This window comes from Syngnathus scovelli, chromosome 6 (assembly GCF_024217435.2).
Source record: "Syngnathus scovelli strain Florida chromosome 6, RoL_Ssco_1.2, whole genome shotgun sequence".
Classification (NCBI taxonomy): Eukaryota; Metazoa; Chordata; class Actinopteri; order Syngnathiformes; family Syngnathidae; genus Syngnathus; species Syngnathus scovelli.
Genome location: NC_090852.1, coordinates 6,364,667 through 6,383,219, shown reverse-complemented (window position 1 = coordinate 6,383,219; position 18,553 = coordinate 6,364,667). Strand labels below are relative to the sequence as shown.

The window sequence follows — 18,553 nt, the reverse complement described above, 5'->3', positions numbered from 1 at the left end:
ATTGACATTTAAAATAAAACATCAAGCTTAGGTCACCGATGGGCAATTTAAATGTTAGAGGGGGGGCACAATTGATCATCAGTGTTAAAGGGGGTCCATATATCGACACACTTCCTAAACAGATGTATGACGTAAATGCTCTAATTATTTCACTTTTGATAATACATTTTCCTTTTTCAATGCAGGTTCAAAAGATTCACTATCATCCCATGCAGTATAATTACATAATTGTCCAGGCATTTGGTTATCATTTTTATGACCACTTTTTATTTTAATGGTTAATTTTGAAAGGAAATTAAAATTGTAGCAAGCTTCCCGTAAGAGTCATGGCTCGCTGCCCTTGTGTGTGTCTCTCTCACTACACGAAGTATAAATCTATAAGACAGACAGACACGAGTAATTAGTTCGTTTAAAATGTCCAAATAACCCTTTCGTATTCAAGCGTGCCCATCCCTGATTTAAATAATTGCATTTGCTGCCACCTAGCGGTCAGCACAAGCCACTATGCATCACTTGAGGAGGCGGCAACAAATTCATTCCATCGCACCTGAGGAGGACCTACCTCCACCAGAAAGAAAGCTTGGTCTGCATGAAGCTAACACCCCACGTTCGTGGCTCATGTGTTTACATCGCTCGCTTCTCTCAGCGAAGCGAAAGAAAGGAAGAAGCTGGTCGTGACGGCGTCAACAGGTGGAGTCGCTCCTACATTCTTTGCAACAACAACGACACGTTTTTTTTTGCGTAGGAGGACTACGGAAGTTACCTGGCTGATCGCAAGAGCTCAGAGCGGGCTACGGAAGGACGTGGAATCACCGCCGAGGAGAGTCACTTCTATTTTCCTTGGTTTTTTTTTTTGTTTTTGTTTTTAATCCGTCTGCGCGCTGCCGATCATGTCAGGACACAAGAGGCAGGTAAGAAATCATTCTTGGGCATTTTATAATTTAAAAAAATACGTTACGTTACTAAATGTATGTCACCACATTCGGCAAACACATGCATGCATGTTGTTAACATAACACCATCTCACAATATGGCCAGTGGTCAAAGTACCAACTGGAATGGCCTCACATCATCATCAGATGTAGCTCCAACTCGAGAAAAGCATTCAACTGTCCTCCCTTTGAAAGATTCACTTTTGATTGACACCGTGAATAGATTGTTGTGGGTGTATAACTGCATTGTTTCACACCAAAAGGCTTTTGTCAACATTTTTGTTTACCACATTTATCCATATAGAGTTCTTCTTCTCGGCATGGTTCTACTTTGCATTTCTCCACCACTCCAACTAGAAGTATAAACATTAAATGAATACCTCCGTGATGATGTCGATTAAAACGGAGCATTAATGTGACCTGGAAATCCTAGGTTAACAATTGTTAACATTCCAGGTCAGTTTCATTTGTCAATACTGACACCTAATTCCTGTTTAACAGCTTTTATGATGCATGTACTGTGTCAATGATTTGAAGACTTCCCTGAAGATCAAAACAGTGAAAGCGTTTGTTGCTATTCACACTGCAACTATGAAATGTAATAAAATAGCGGTTTTGAAGGGGAAAAAAAAAAGGGACAATATTGTGCAGTTAACTCGCATGCACATTCTTTGGATATAAAACCACTATTCAAATTTCAGGATTTTGAAATATAAAATGTGACACCCAAGATTTTTTCACCATTAATTTGACCTAGAACACATATAGCTCAATCTGCCTTTTTTTTTTTTTTTTTTTTTTTTTTTAGAAATCTAAGAATTGAAACAATGTAGTGGGAGTATATACTAAAGGTGTCATGTTAATCAATTAGTTGGCATCTAATCGATTATCAAAAACAATCAGTCCTACTCGTGTGACATTGCTCAATTGTTTATTTTGTAAATCACTAAACATTATGTATTTTTAACAAACACAACCAATAAATGAATCTGTATTACAAAAACAATTATAGATATTTTTGGGTGTTTTCTAGGTTAGCCTAATGTGAAGGCCAGTTTATGAATTTGATAAATTGCTCAACCCTACTATCCACAAGCCCACCGATTCAAATGGTCACGTTCAATACGTTGTATGTGATCGCTGTGGGGTTTGCGTAGGTGTAGCCAATGTAGTGTCATTATGTTGTCATCATGTTGATACACAATCACAGCCTGCCACACGCAGTTTTGTGCCAAATGTATCTGTGAATAAAACAGCGTGACATTGAGAACGCACATGCCACCACATGCTCCCCGGTCACATTAGATTAACCTCGTCCGCTGACAGCGGTGAGTAAGAATAACCGCGGAGGGGTGATAAACAGCAGGCCTTCTCTTTCCCCCACAAACACACGCGCTCACACACCCACATGAGCGTTTAACTGGATTCTTTTCTACGTCGATACTGATCCTTCTATCTGATTTCTATCAGCAACCCGAGTGTTATTCCTTTAACTGAGATGTTTCAGTCATTGCCATGTTGCAAAGGAATCGTTCAGCGACAAAATAATGCATTGCTTGTTGTTGTTGTTGTGTGTGTTCAATAGTCCAGCATAGAGCTACTGGAGTTAATGGGAATTGTACAAGAGAATGGCAATGAGCAGATGTCACTTCCTCATTTGGTAAGTTATAAAAAGTGTTATTAACAAAACAGTGCTAGATACCATTAAAACATCTTTTGCCAATCTGTTTCAATTTACTTAATAAGAGGCATCGAGAATTTAATTTGACCATTATACAGCGACGGTTGGATTCACTTCAAAAACTTTCTGCCTTTCCAAAAATGATAATGGTTTGATTACAGTATTTGGCTATGTGATAAACAATCAGCAGTTATGTACCACTGCCAACTCTAATTGCTAAATAATTGATTGACAATCTCAATCAAAACCCATTTGCTCTTTTTGGATACAGTTTTTGTACTGGAGCTCACTTCTATTGATGTCAAAATTAATTGATTAATCTACAAAAGATTGAATTAAATTAAATTATTAAATTAATATCAAATTACTCGCCTCATATTTTGATAATGGAAAATAGAGCCATTTTTAATCAAAATAAGACATCTGCAAACATCTTGAGTGCTATTGCTTAACTGTTTAGTTATTTTTTAATCACTAATACCAAATAAACAAAAATGATTGGTTTATAAACATAAATTGTGGAAAAATATTTTTTAATAGACTAACAAAATTAATTGTATCTAAATTATTCGATTTATGAGTTGAATCATCGCTAGAACAATCCATTCTAAAAATATTCATCAATGACAGCCCTACTCACATCAGCAGAAAGAACAACTTGCCGATTGTTGTCATATTATGTGTTTCTGTTGGATGTCAATGGTCAAATTATTGTTCCACTGTTTTTGAGCTACAGTACAGCCCACTCTCATACGACTACGTCCTGGTTGCCAAATCAAGAGAGTACCTGGATCGAGAGTCCATCAAGAAGCAAAATGAATTCATTGAGCAGCTGAAAAAGAAGAAATTTAAAGTCACAGTGAGTGAGAAGATATTAAACAATTCTTTCCGCGTGTAACACTTAAGTGACATAATTCATCTTTTCGTTCAACAGAAAATTCTAAACGATGACTTGGTTTTCTTTGGCGTACAAGCTCCTATTGAGATTTTTGAGAAGTACAGATATCTGCTCAAAGTATCTGACACCTGTAACTGGAGCTCAGACCAGAACAATCTGCCTCTCAGCACCAGGTAAAACGGAAATAATTGAAGAAATAAATTGAGAAAAGCAAGAAGACATTCTTCATGGTCACCTCATTTAAAATCACAACACAACATTGTGCATTGAATTCCTATTCAATGTTTTTGTAAACAATGGCCGTTTCTCTTTCATTCAGGATAAGGGTTGTCCACTTTATCTTGAACCACACACCTATCAGTTCAGGAGGTAAGATGCTTTTAACATACTGCCAATCCTCTTTGAAAATGGAGAAAGCTCATTTGACTGCTCTATTGATCCTGCCAGAGGGTCTGCGAGTTCTGATGAAGACGAAGGTTTTCGAGGCAAGGTTTTGCCTGCATGAGGTAACGAGTTCATTATGCTGTCATTGATTTAACTGGTCGGACATGTTTCTTTAAAATAATATCTTGCATGTGTCCCCGCTAGTTTAAACACGGCATTCTGATTAATATTGCGTTTGTGGAATATGAGTTATGCAGCAAAATTCACCCGTTTTTATCCATCTCAGGGGGGCGGCCATTTTGCCACTTGCTGTTGACTTAAAAGAAAGAAGGAAAGTGTGTGAAAAGAGCAACTGGTCACATAAACGGTCCAATTAAACACAACAGAACAGGAGAGCTCGTAACACTGTTAGCAACTGTTAAATATCAGCACATCACAGGTCACCAAAGTGTTTTACATTCTTCTCGAGAAATGTGTAACACAACTCGGCAAAGGTCTTTGCAAACAATAAAACCGGTGCTATTGAAGTTCACCGACTGCATGTGAGTCATTAAGTGACGTCTCATGCCGGTGACTCATCCAAGCATTCAAGTGAGAGGGTTTGATTTCTTCAAGCCTGCGCCTCTTCATGTCAGCAGGTTTTTCCTTTCACGAGATTCATTGGTGGGAAAGCGGAAGCAAAATGACACGTGATATAGTTGCATTGCTGAATTATTATTATTATTATCTTTATTATTATTGTTGTTGTGATTATTATTATTAATATTATTACTGTGATTTGGGGGGTCCTCCGTCTTTGTCATCCAAGATGTCCTTAGCGTTATTGCCACGTTATGAACAGTCTTATGCAGTGTTTTGAGATGATGCCATCCATCCTCACTGTGTGGCCTCGTTCCCTTGATGACTCTGATTCGCTTTACCTCCGCAGAAAAAGAAACAGCAAGAGCTGACGAAGAGCTGGGCTCGATGGACCGCTTGTTTCCAAGGGCAACCCATCAGTGCTGTCAGGTTGGCATTGCAACACCTCTTCAAACGTTTCTGTTTTCTTGTCACCACATCAAGCCTTTGCGGCCATATTGTTTATATGATATAGTGAGATTGTCATCCTTCACACGTGACGTGACTCACACACCTTGTTTGAAGTCATTATTAAAAACAAATTACTAAATGTCTGGGAGGGTTGGAGTTGTGCTCTGTGTGTTCACTTTGTTAAAAATAGCATGTAAAAGTTCACAAAATGGCATCTCTTGATTTACTACAGTATCACTTTATTTGAATCTTCCCACTTGCTGCCATTTTTACATTAGAATTCATGTGTGCATATCAGCTTGGTGTTCATTTAAACAGGCCTGGATTTAACGCGAGGAAGTTCATTTGTGAGCTTAAAGATACCGTGTTGTGTTTACAGGAACTATTTTGGAGAGAAGGTGGCCTTGTACTACTTGTGGCTTGGCTGGTACACGTACATGCTTGTCGTTCCTGCTCTCATCGGGGTTGTCGTCTTCCTCTATGGCGTCGCCTTTTTCAATACGTCGCCCCTCATGTGAGATTTGATCCTTAGATGTCAGCAGCTTTAACGAGCCATTACGACCAACCCAAATGTTTGTTGTCTTGCAGAAAGGAGGTCTGCGACATCGATGTAGTCATGTGCCCTCTTTGTGACAGGAGATGCAAAGTGTGGCTGTTGTCTGACACGTGCACTTATGCCAAGGTTGGTTGCTGCATCAGTTTCCCAATGTGTTTTTTTTTTTTTTTTTCCTTACTTTTGGTTTCTCATGTTCACAGGTGAGTCTCCTGTTTGACAACGAAGGCACGGTGTTATTTGCCATGGTCATGGCTGTTTGGGGTAAGTAAACTAGCCAACGTTATAAAGAAGATATTTGAATGCAATGGTGCAGCAACACATGTAGACAGACGATACACAAAGGCAATCATAGGATGAAAAGATGCTATCATTGTTCTGGGCCACCAAGGGAGCCACCGTGAGACAAATTTGAGATCTAATTGGGGGAAAAAAAACAGTCTCGTAGCTAATATAGGTCAAGTTACACAAGCCGTCTGATTGTGAAGACTCTGGTCAGTTTAGATTGTCATGGCAACACATCAAGGTTGAAGTCTGAATGGACAGAAAAATAATGTAACATCAGTGAGAGAAATACTTCGAAATGAAATTCTTGGAATCAAATGAAGACAATTTCATGGAACAAATATTAGAAGAGTATCGAATCCAGCAGAGAATCCTTTTTTTTTTTTTTTTTAGTGTTTTTGTTTACTATTTTTCCAGATGCATCCTGTGTAGTTAAGCAGTACAATATTGATTCAGCCAATGATGTTGGTTTAACATTATTTGAACAACCTTGTGAAGAGTACACCATTGGGAGGAAGTACAGTCTTACAAAGTGACAAAGGCCCGACATGACTGTACATAAAAGAGATAAAAAGATAAAGAATCAAGTGGGGGTATAAAAGTGGAGGCGCAGATGAACATAACTTATCTTCTTTGCACTTTGGACTATCCTGTTTGAAGTGATGACAAATATTTTCCTTAACATGGTTGTAACCCACTGGAATCTAATTTTAACAAATTATAATATTATTATTTTAACGGGCAGAAGTATGCTACTAGGTTCATTCAAGGCTTGTTAATTCATTTTGCACATTTGCTTTTCTTTTTACAGCCACGCTATTTTTAGAGTTCTGGAAACGACATCGGACTTCCTTTGTGTGTGAATGGAAGGTGTCCGATTGGTGTGAGGAGGAGGTACGATCGATCATCTTTTCAAAGGAACGGCATCTTTAGCTCTAGGCTTACTCTCCGTGCTGTTTCTTTGTTTGTGTTTTTTTTTTACTTAGGAGGAACTCATCTTGCACATTGTCAACAATGCTAACACTGCTCCCAAGAAATTCAAGCACTCCTATCTGCGCAGCACGCTGGTTTTAATTTGTGTTATTATTATGGTAGCTACTTTTTCTTCGCTGGAAAAATCCAAATGTCCCATTGAACGGTACTAAATAATGTGTTTTCACAGATATTGGTTATCATCGGCCTGACGCATGCGCTAGTGGTGTTCAGGGTGATCGCAGCGGTGCAATTGGCCGAGGGGTCATGGGAGTTCATGACCACGCACTCCAACAGCATAGCCATGATGCTTGGAGCCGTTCTTCATTACCTGATTATCACTGTCATGACTCGGGTACAAAAAGGCCTTACGTCCTTGTCTTCTTTGAGTAGCGTCTTTTGTAAGGTTGATCACGTCTTTGTGTTGCAGGTCAACAGGAGTGTGGCTATGAAACTCTGTGAATTAGGTAAATATTTTTTTCAAAATGCAATTCTATTTGTTTATATAGTCTAAATCCCAAATGAATGGTGCTGCTGTGACAAATATCAATAAAACACCAAAGTATGTATTATTATTATTCTACACCTAATTATTTTCCAGATTTGAAAAGTTGCTTCTATTTGATTGACATTCAAACTGGTTTGAAGAGCTGAAGGCGAGCCAAATCTGGATTACACACATTCCTCCAGAGTGCATCCAAAAGACACAATCACACACGCAAAATGCAAAACAATGCAAATCTTCATTCACATGATCGCATACAATAAGCAATTTGCAAACAATAGATGAAAATTAGCTGGATATAACCGCAAAGTGATCCTTCTGATCTGAAATTTGGAAACTGCTCAAGTCAGAAAAACACTTTTTGAGTTGTCTGGTATCTGCCCACGTAGCGAGGCTGTCAGTCAAACAAGAAGCTGCACGCTGATAATTTGCAGCAGAGCAGCCTGGCACCAGAATGTGTATCCAATAGTCCAGGAGCCCTCTGGCCCAGATTCAAACATTCACTGTTCACTTTTTGAATTAAACTAGTAGCTTGGAAAGGCAACACTTTTTTTTCTATGTGACGTTAGCGTCTGAGTTCTTGGAGAAAGCAAAGTGTCGCGATGGTATCAAGGTGTGGTCACAAACAAACAATTAGGTGACTAACTTTGAATGAACTTTGTAACTGGGCCACCACATAGAGTCACATGAAACAGCAGGTGACCTCCCAAAACAAAGCTCAATGATGACAATGAGAGGCTGCTTGACGAATTGCAAGTTTATTTAAAAAGACGCCTAAATGTATTCGGCGTGGAAACGGACTATAGATGACAGTCACTGTCGTAGCTGGGTAGGGGGTCTGTGCCCCCCCCCCCAACAATTCTAAATTAACCTTATTGCTGATAAGAATGATGTCTCTGACAGAGAAAACCAGATCGTTTGCTACCACGGAGAGGAGTTTCACCGTCAAGATGTTCACCTTCCAGTTCTTCACCTATTTCTCGTCGCTCTTCTACGTTGCCTTTTTTCTCGGCAGGTAAGAAACTCCACAATGAACATAATTGATTGTATTAAAATACACAATTCTAATGACTGATGATGTCTCATCTTAAATAACCAGGATAAATGGTCATCCCGGTCATTATGTCCGTATCGCAAGTAAATGGAGATTAGAAGAGGTAAGTGTATTACAGTTCAAATTTTTCCTTTTCACCTTACCGTTTTCAATCTATCCATCCAGTGTCATCCCAGCGGGTGTCTCACAGATCTCTTCATCCAAATGGCCATCATAATGGTCCTCAAGCAAACCATTAGCAATGTCTTTGAGTTCACCGGCCCGTACGTATGAAGCAATCGCATATACATATTATACAAAACGCGCTCTCCCTACAATGTGTCCAAAATAGTCTGCCTTTCCTCGTGCTGGCATCAGGTGGTTTGGCAAGTGGCTGAAGCGGAGAAGAACTCACAAGCTTCAGAGGAAATGCGCCAACTGCTACCGAAAAGACGAAGCTCAGGTGAAACTCGGAGCCGAGCTGTGTGATAACTGCAAGATGCGAGACTGGCTCAACAACTACCGACTCAATGATGTGGACTCCTTCAGCCTCTTCAAGGAGTTTCTAGAAATGGGTACATCTCATCGCAAATTTAAATAAATAAATAGATATACCGTAATTTCCGGACTATAAGCCGCACCGGACTATAAGCCGCACCAGCTAAAATTCGGGGATATTTTAGTTTTTTTCTAACATAAGCCGCACCGGACTATAAGCCGCACGTGCACACGAGTTTTCTACAAAGAAAGACAGTACACAGAAAGCCTTTTAAAAGTTTTAATAACATACTTTAACAATATCTTTCTAAACATTGCCTGTGACGCAGCAGTAGTACTGCAGCAACACGGAAGTGTGCACTGCTTTGTGTAATCTCTGAGTCACATGGCAGAGTAAGAGAAAGGGTTTAGAGCCCTTTGACGCAGGTCACCTAGCGTGCATTCCTACTAAAGCTCATAATAGTCACAAGCAACACAGCCAGAATAAGCAGCAGCCATAGTAGTGTTTCAAAATAGTATTTTTGTTGTTGTTTTTTTCTTCAAGATACTACACAACAGTGGTCCACAGCCTTTTTACGAGTGTATAAAAGTGATCTAGTCATCACAAAAATCACGAAAAAAAATCTTATATAAGCCGCACCTGACTATAAGCCGCAGGGTTCAAAATTTTGGAAAAAAGTCGCGGCTTATAGTCCGGAAATTACGGTAGTTAAATGGCTGCTTTGCTTAATGTATGTTTGTTTTCCCTCCATGCAGTGATCCAGTTCAGCTTCACCACCATATTTGTGGCAGCGTTTCCTCTCGCTCCACTTCTGGCCCTCATCAATAACATCATTGAGATTCGCCTGGATGCCATTAAGATGGTCACCCTGGAGCGCAGATTGATTCCTAAGAAGACCAATGATATTGGTGAGTAGGATGGAGAAGCAACAGCTCATCTTTTTACATTAGGTGTCATTTTAGAGCATTCATTAGAGATTGTGTAAGAATAGACTTTCTCCTTTTACCAGGAAACAACATGACTCTGCCTTTTTCCATTGTTTTATACCGTATTTGCCGGTGTACAGGTCGACTCGGTGTATAAGTCGACCCCCTAAAAATCGACGGAAATTTACGATTTTATGATATATCCTTTGTATAAGTCGAGCTCAATTGTTGCATTATATTAAACTTCAAAATTCAATATGCGAAATTTATTGACGAAATGTGTTCAAATTCCGGGAGGCCGTGCGCATGCGGCTGTTTATAAGCACCGCGGAGGAGATCGCGGCCGGCGAGCTCGCGCACGCCGCCCGGCACCAACGGGAGGCCGGAAATAGCTCCAAGCCGAGCGGATCGGCACTTTATAAGCACCGCGGAGGAGATCGCGGCCGGCGAGCTCGCGCACGCCGCCCGGCACCAACGGGAGGTCGGAAATAGCTCCAAGCCGAGCGGATCGGCACTTTATAAGCACCGCGCAGGAGATCGCGGCCGGCGAGCTCGCGCACGCCGCCCGGCACCAACGGGAGGTCGGAAATAGCTCCAAGCCGAGCGGATCGGCACTTTATAAGCACCGCGGAGGAGATCGCGGCCGGCGAGCTCGCGCACGCCGCCCGGCACCAACGGGAGGTCGGAAATAGCTCCAAGCCGAGCGGATCGGCACTTTCTAAGCACCGCGCAGGAGATCGCGGCCGGCGAGCTCGCGCACGCCGCCCGGCACCAACGGGAGGTCGGAAATAGCTCCAAGCCGAGCGGATCGGCGCTTTCTAAGCACCGCGCAGGAGATCGCGGCCGGCGAGCTCGCGCACGCCGCCCGGCACCAACGGGAGGTCGGAAATAGCTCCAAGCCGAGCGGATCGGCACTTTATAAGCACCGCGCAGGAGATCGCGGCCGGCGAGCTCGCGCACGCCGCCCGGCACCAACGGGAGGTCGGAAATAGCTCCAAGCCGAGCGGATCGGCACTTTATAAGCACCGCGCAGGAGATCGCGGCCGGCGAGCTCGCGCACGCCGCCCGGCACCAACGGGAGGTCGGAAATAGCTCCAAGCCGAGCGGATCGGCACTTTATAAGCACCGCGCAGGAGATCGCGGCCGGCGAGCTCGCGCACGCCGCCCAGCACCAACGGGAGGTCGGAAATAGCTCCAAGCCGAGCGGATCGGCACTTTATAAGCACCGCGCAGGAGATCGCGGCCGGCGAGCTCGCGCACGCCGCCCGGCACCAACGGGAGGTCGGAAATAGCTCCAAGCCGAGCGGATCGGCACTTTATAAGCACCGCGCAGGAGATCGCGGCGCCTCATTGGACTTCCAGCGGGCCGCACACTCGCGCACGCCGCACGGTTCAAATTTTCTAAGTGCAACGCACAATGAGATGCATGAGAAACGGCCTTGGTTACCATCACAATTGAAGCGATGAATACGAAGTTAAATTTTATGACTCGGTGTATAAGTCGAGGTCGATTTTTTTCGGTCGATTTTGGATCGAAAAAGGTCGACCAATACACCGGCAAATACGGTAATCAGAAGTGAAACAAATGTAGGTTTTGGATTTTTGTTTCTGCAATAAGTTCCACTTCCAGTTTTGTTCTTATTTTTAGGTGGGATTTGATGTCAAACTTTTGAGGGCAGTTTTGCGCAATGAACCTCTGAGTAGGGGTCAATACAAAAACTGCAAATGTGTGACTCAAAATACTCCCGTGGAGTCGAACTTTAAATGCTGTTTGGATAAGTTATGATGGATTTGTTGAAATATTTGCTTTTGGTCAGGTGTGTGGATCGATTTGTTGGAAGCGATCGGGGTCTTAGCCGTCATCGCAAACGGGCTGGTCATCGGCGTGTCCTCGGACTTCATCCCTCGACTGGTGTACCGTTTTATCTACGGACCTTGCGCCAACGGCACTACAACCGATATCGAGTGAGCATCCAAAAACAAATCCCAACATTCTGCTATGCCCCGCTCAATATATTTGTCTTTCTTTTCTTTCTCCCTAAGTTGCATGGTCGGCTACATAAACAATACTCTATCCACTGTCTCCACGTATAACCCAGAAATTCGCAAGGAGTTTTCGCCTCTTCAGATGGTGACTCCCAATGGAGCGAATGTCACTTCCTGCAGGTTGGTTAACAGTTGTCACTCCCGCAAGGAAGACATTTTCAGAATCAGATTCAGTCCACTTTATTTTTCACAGCTATAAAGACTACAGAAACAACGAGGACTATAACCTTACACCGCAGTTCTGGCTTATTTTAGCCGTGCGCTTCGCATTTGTTATTCTGTTTGAGGTAAGCGTCCAGCAAATGCGTTTATCACTAACCTAATTACAACGACAATATATTGTATTTGTCATTCCTTGAGAAACTGATGTCATTTCTATTTGCAGCACATTGTGGTCATATGCAAATTTATCGCAGCCTGGTTTGTACCGGAAGCGCCCATGCAGGTCAAGAACGACAGTCTATATGATAAATTCGAAAGACTAAAAGAAGAGCTCAGGTGAGATACTGAGTTCTGATTCTTATTTTTTTTTTTTTCAATGTTCAACATAAAAATGTCTAAATCTGTCAATCCTTACTATGATTTACAATCCTGAGAGAGTTTCTAAATGTAAAGACCAATTTAATTCTCCACAGGTCATTTGAAGAAAGCCAGCACTGACATTTTGCTGGAGCAAATGGAATGTGAACCCACAGTTGCCTTGTGCATTCAAAGTGTCCCAAAAATCAGAATTGAGTTGGGTCAACTTCCAAGCCATGGATCATCTTCAAGTGTTCAGATAGAGGGCTCCGACTGTCTGTCTGTTTGTCTGTCTGTCTGTCTGTCTGTCTGTCTGTATAATGGCTGTGTGGATTCCCAACAGGCATATTCGTGGACCAAACAAGTGTACAAGTCACTCGTTGTGCTGTCGTCTTCAATGAGATTATTGGTATTCTATTGTCAGAATGCACTCAATGTTTTTTTTAATGGTGACTTTTATTTGTGGTCCTCGCCTGATGACAATTTATACTACTGGTCCCCCAGTTTGTTCTGATTGTATTACAATGTTGCCTTATGTCGTGAAAAGCGTTGTGGTGATCACCATTATTGCCGAGAGACTAAGAGAGGGCTTAGAAATGTTTTGCATCGTAATTTTTATAGTAAATATAAAACAAAAATATCACCTCCTCACCAAAATATATGGTTGTCTTGTGTGGCAATTGTTAAAAAAAAGTATACCTAATTACATTTTTGACAACAAATGCATGTAAATCTACTTCTGCCTGAGGTTTTTATATAATTGTACACAATGTTTACAATTGTTTGTCAGTGTTATTTGGATACAGTCTCTTTTTGACCCTGACCAAAATAAAGATCTTCCTGTGGTTATGGTGAGCACTTAAGTAATCAGCAAACAGTGTATTTCTCTTCAACACTCCAAGAATTAAAAGGCTGTTTTCTCAACAATGAATAAATAGTTATTGGTTAAAATAACGTGTGATTTGTTGGCACATTTCTTGCATAACTTGGAGTGTGAAAAATCAATGATTAAATTAATCATTGAGAGGGATAATATTTGTCAGAGCTTTAACAATACTTTTTGTAATATCGTCATTGAAGTTAAAGGTAGGAATGAATAATTTATTTGATTGATGCTGTCATAAATGTATGTTTATTGTGAATGTTAGCGGTTTACTGTATATTTAGTTTCACTTTTATTTACGCAGTGCTGTGTATTGAAGCTGATCAGGCTCGCATTTTTCTAAACAGCTCATTTAATAGTTATTTTTAGTCATTATTGGGTCAACCACTACAACTACTACTGTTTTACTGTGCATGCGTACTTTTTCAATTGACTTCATGTATAAAATGTGTAGGTTGAGCTCAGACCAGATTTCAACTACAATTTCCTATTATGGAAAGCAGGTGATATGCGTGGTTTAAGACCACGTGACAAGGCACAGCCAATAGGAAGAGGTCTCTCCAGGTGCAGGTGTCGGACGGCTGCGCTGTTGACTCGATCTGTACTTCTGTACGCTTTCGGTGAAGTTACCATTTCGTAGCAAACAAACAGCTGGAATTTAAAAGTTTCTCCATTTTTTTCTAAGCGGGAAAGGACAACGGACGACATGGTCTTTTTTCTCGTATGTATTTTGGTGACCTCGTTTTTGTGGACCAACTCTGTCCTCTCGCTTGGTAAGGATGCCCTAAATAACACATTTTGTTTACTTAAGTTGGAGTGGGGAGAGGTTTAGGCTCAAATTGCCATACACCGTGTTATTTATGTCTGCGTTCGTAATTAAAAGTAATGTAATTAGGGCTGTTCAATTGGCTATCTATATGGTGTCAAGCTAGCTGTCTCGCAGTCACGTGCTGTTGCCTGGTAACAGAGGACCAGATTTAGACTTTGGACTCGGATGAGTGGTATTTTGTGTGTGAATTGTCTAACAGAAAGCACAAAGAGGCCAAAACAAAACAATCTATGACCAATCAGCCACGGCCAGTCGTGCCGGTTATTTAGTAGGTTTGGTCACGTCACACAATGAATGTGCGCATGCGCAAGATAGCCCGTCCAACTGGTCCGCAATCAGTGACACCTCAAGGTTGGTGGTGCTGTATTCTTATTATGCGATAAGTTGTCAGTGTCATCTTCCCATCTAATTTTTAAAAAACAAATACAAACAGTAATTGAAACTGCTACTCTAACCCTGATCTCCAGCATCGCTGTGTTTGCCTCTTAGCAAAGAAAATTCAGCGTGTAACTCTCCTGTGTTTGCAAATCAACATGAAGCTTGTGTTGATGAGGACCGTTTTGAAGAACGCATACTCAATGCGGGACAACAGGACCCCCCATACCGGCTCAACTGCTCCTTGGAGCCATTTCCTCATGCCCAGGGAGACTCTCGGCCCCAGGTGGCTTGGCTGAAGGACTGTCAGCAGCTCAGTGCCCAGCAGGGAAATTACTACCTGGAGTTTTCAAACATCTCTTTCAAAAGTGGAGGGAACTACACCTGTTTGCAGCCTGGAAACAGCACATCTTCTTTCACGGTGCGCCTAGTCGTTAAAGGTGAGCTCCACATTCGCCTCGCATGTAAGTCTGAACGATTACAATTACCCGTATAGAGTTGGTTATTGCTCTTGTTTGTGCAGCTTTAGAATGCTCCAAGGCTCCAACGTTTCCTTCTAATGAGGTTCAGAGCAGCCTCTGGGGGCAGGTGGGATCCGCCGTGGATCTGAATTGCACCGCCCTGCTCTCCTGGGACCCGACTGACGAACAATGTGACGCCTCACTGCACTGGACCAAAGATGGCCGTCCCCTGGGCAACAGCGCCTTGATTTTGCAAAATACCTCCTCATGGTGAGTGGAAGCAACTTTCACAGTGTGTGTGTGACCAAGGGGAATGTGACCGTTTGTTTTCTTGCTAGGTTTCAAGCTAGAGATCAGCTGGTGGTGAGCAGCATGCTGGTGGTCCAGCTTCAGGAGTTAGAAGACTTTGGACTGTACAGCTGCACAGTGAGGAACTCTTCTTCCAACTTCAACCTACAGAAATCAAGTAAAAACCTCCACATGATTTTGTATTTTAGTCATTTTGATGAATGCGGAAGTCAAACTTCTCACGTTTTAATGTGAGCTATATCTTATAACATGAAATCTATCACTTTAAAACGAGGCTGTTAACTTGCTCGACTACCTCTACTATCGCTATGCTACAATTCACTACAAATGAAATTCACTTTCATGATGGAAAAATCCAAAGCCTGGTAGTGCAGCCATTTTAGTTATTTCATTGATTTCTAATCTGTTTGGGGGTTTTTTTTGTTGTTTTTTTTGCAATCTTTAGGCAGCCCAAGCCACACTGCTGCCGTCACCGGGGCCTTAGTCCTCCTCCTCTTCTTGGCTGTGGCTGCTGTCATCTACTCCAAGTGCCACCTGAACATCAAACTGTGGTACCGCGACTCTTACGGGGACTATGAGATGAGTGGTGAGTGCTAAGAGTGCCCCACGTCTGAGGACATTGACAACTTGACACACGTTGTGTTTTGGTCAGATGGCAAGTTGTACGACGCCTACATCTCCTACGTGAACAATGACTACGACAGGAAGTTTGTCAATTTTATTCTCAAACCTCACCTGGAGAATAAACACGCACACAAGGTGCATCTCAATGAGAACGACATCATGCCTGGCTTGGGTAAGTCAAACTCAACGTATATAATAAGTCATCATACCAAAAATAACGCAGATAAAGAAAATTTTAGATTTTCATTTATTGAACCCGTGTGTGCGTTTCCTTGTCTCACATCTCCCCGTCAATGCAACTCCAATTAAAGAACCTTCGGCAGAGCTTTTAATGAACATTAGTCGCTCCCGACGTCTCATTGTGTTGATGTCTCACGCATATCTAGAGCAGGACTGGTGCTCCAACAACTTCAGGTCAGGACTTCAGAATGAGTCCATACGTGTGTAGGTGATGTATCATATGTTGCACCCTGCATGTATGTGTGTGTTTTCTTAGACAGGGCCTGCTGCACTTGTTGGAGTTGTGCCGACAGCCCATCGTCATCATACTGGAGGGTCAGCTGAAGCGCATGAGGCCTGAAATTAAGCAGCAGCTTAGTGAGCACCAACACTGTCTCACCATACTCACATGGAGGCACAACTCTGTGGTAAGAAAGCGCAAGTAGCTCAATAATGACAAGTAAAAAAAGTCAGATGCCTGTCCTCCTGTCCACAGACTCCCTCCTCCGCATTCTGGAAGGAGCTGGCCTTGGCCATGCCTCGCAGGGTTGTCTTCCGCAACGAGGCGGCGGGGGACCCCCAAACCATCCTACAGGATGACAAAGACCCCATGCTGACCCTTGACCCTGACTATCTGGACTGCCGCTCTGACACAGACCCCGCTGGGGACCTTGGTAAGAGTCATAAAATTATATTTGATAGGATAAACAAAAAGGAAGTATGATGAAAGCATTTTAAATATTTTGGCTAACTTATCACACGCATTAATATTTTCACAATTTAATATTTGATACCGCCAGTCAATGAACATGACATGTAAGTGTTGTTTCTTGGTCTTGTAGGAGTGCGTCTCCCCATATACAAAGCTATGACCTCGAAGGCCCCGGTCCTCCCAGTTGTATCCAGTAGCGAGCGAGGACCCAGAAACCCAGACATAGACGTGTCGGACTTGGGAGCACGCAACTACAGAGCCCGCTCAGACTTTTACTGCCTGGTCACGAAGGAGGACATCTGACCCCCGCACACACACACTTACCTCTGATGAACACAATTAGGAAGTCTAGCTGTATTTGTCCCGTGTCATTTTTGTGCATTTGTTTGAAATCACAATGTCCCTCGTGGTCCTTTCCATTTATTGACTCTGTGTTTCGAAAGCAGTACGTACCATTTTCATTTATGGCACTGAGCTTCCCACTGTTGAAAATGTTGCTTTGTGCCCAGCAGAGGGCAGAATTTTGACAGCTAAGACTTAAAATACGAACAGACAGCCGTGAGCATAACAACTGCAAAGTACAAAAGTCAGACCATTGCTGCTAGGCACAGCTTCAGTTTGCGAGATAAACACAACCTTTAACCGAGCGGGACTGCAAGCTAGTGTTGGCTCGTGAGTGAACGATTCGTTCAAAAGAACGAATCTTTTCAGTGAACAAGAGTTCACTTCCTAAAGTGATTCGTTCTTTTTTCAGTTCATATGACTTCAGCCAGTAAGTGTCGGTAATGCGCAATGAAGCTGGTACTACCTCGATGTAAAACAAAACGAAGAAAATGACGTAACTTCCCTTTCACGAACGAGCTTATTGATTACATGGTCGCTAATAATCGATATAACTCTTTTCAGTCTGGTTTTAGAGGTAATCATTCCACAGCGACAGCACTTGTTAAAGTGACTGATGGTCTCATAGCTATGGATTCAAATACGTCGCCTGTATTGTTACTACTTGATTTTAGTGCTGCCTTTGACACTGTAACTTCGATATTTTATTAGGGCGTCTTAAAAGTTGTGTTGGTATTTCAGGGTCTGCACTAGGCTGGTTCTATTCCAGTGTTTCCCAACCTTTTTCGAACGAATCGTTCACTCACGAGCCAACACTAACAGCAACACACATAAATTGAGTATGCGCCGATGCCACAACATGAAATCTCAAAATTCTCCGATTTGCCACGCATGCATGATTAGCCTTGTGGAAACTGACCTCTGGTTTGGTAATCCTGTTTACAATTCGCTCGGTATTTAATGTTGGACAATTTCCCACGGAACATCTCTCACGTGACACCGGTGTGCCGCGACACACTGGTTGGGAAACACTGTTCTATTCCTATCAGACAGGACACACAGAGTGGTCCATGGCAATACGTCCTCTAAGCTCTATAATGTTACGTGTGGTGTCCCACAGGGATCGGTACTCGGACCATCCATCCATCCATCCATCTTCTTCCGCTCATCCGGGGTCGGGTCGCGGGGGCAGCAGCTTTAGGAGGGACTCCCAGACTTCCCTCTCCCCAGCCACTTCATTCAGCTCATCCCGGGGGATCCCAAGACGTTCCCAGGCCAGCTGAGAGACATAGTCTCTCCAGCGCATCCTGGGTCGTCCCCGGGGTCTTCTACTCGGACCGATTCTATTTAATATTTATCTGATTCCGCTTGGGGACATAATACGTAAACATAATATTAGTTTTCAATGCTACGCGGATGACACCCAATTATATCGATGACAGATCCGCGGGACTGTTGTAATCTTGAGGCGTGCCTTGCGGGGATCAAGCAATGGATGTCTGTCAACTTCCTTCGTCTTGACCCAGATAAAACTGAG

General features: G+C 42.6%; 2 protein-coding genes across 6 annotated transcripts; both read left to right on the top strand.

The window, feature by feature from the left end:
• Window positions 1-522: 522 nt before the first annotated feature.
• Window positions 523-13,216, top strand: LOC125970099 (anoctamin-9). Of its 3 annotated transcripts, none has more exons than XM_049722081.2 (24): window positions 524-911; window positions 2,518-2,592; window positions 3,350-3,472; window positions 3,548-3,684; window positions 3,831-3,880; window positions 3,959-4,017; window positions 4,824-4,903; window positions 5,304-5,438; window positions 5,513-5,606; window positions 5,681-5,741; window positions 6,574-6,656; window positions 6,749-6,853; window positions 6,925-7,089; window positions 7,165-7,201; window positions 8,143-8,254; window positions 8,339-8,396; window positions 8,459-8,556; window positions 8,651-8,847; window positions 9,527-9,679; window positions 11,515-11,662; window positions 11,741-11,863; window positions 11,937-12,030; window positions 12,129-12,241; window positions 12,379-13,216. In XM_049722081.2, exons 1-24 carry the CDS (start codon window positions 891-893, stop codon window positions 12,401-12,403), a joined length of 2,346 nt encoding a protein of 781 aa, XP_049578038.1. In that variant the 5' UTR covers window positions 524-890; the 3' UTR covers window positions 12,404-13,216. The 3 variants fall into 3 exon arrangements, with proteins under 3 accessions (XP_049578036.1, XP_049578038.1, XP_049578037.1); XM_049722080.2 differs by having other exon boundaries at window positions 3,344-3,472; XM_049722079.2 differs by having other exon boundaries at window positions 523-911; window positions 3,831-4,017.
• Window positions 13,217-13,682: 466 nt separating this feature from the next.
• sigirr (single immunoglobulin and toll-interleukin 1 receptor (TIR) domain) lies at window positions 13,683-17,093 on the top strand. Of its 3 annotated transcripts, none has more exons than XM_049722118.2 (10): window positions 13,683-13,918; window positions 14,514-14,789; window positions 14,873-15,080; window positions 15,149-15,276; window positions 15,565-15,705; window positions 15,772-15,915; window positions 16,055-16,157; window positions 16,240-16,390; window positions 16,459-16,636; window positions 16,805-17,093. In XM_049722118.2, the coding sequence occupies exons 1-10, from the start codon at window positions 13,852-13,854 to the stop codon at window positions 16,975-16,977; spliced, it is 1,569 nt and encodes a 522-aa protein (XP_049578075.1). In that variant the 5' UTR covers window positions 13,683-13,851; the 3' UTR covers window positions 16,978-17,093. The 3 variants fall into 3 exon arrangements, with proteins under 3 accessions (XP_049578075.1, XP_049578076.1, XP_049578073.1); XM_049722119.2 differs by having other exon boundaries at window positions 13,684-13,918; window positions 14,464-14,789; window positions 16,130-16,157; XM_049722116.2 differs by having other exon boundaries at window positions 13,685-13,918; window positions 14,464-14,789.
• The last annotated feature ends 1,460 nt before the right edge of the window (window positions 17,094-18,553 follow it).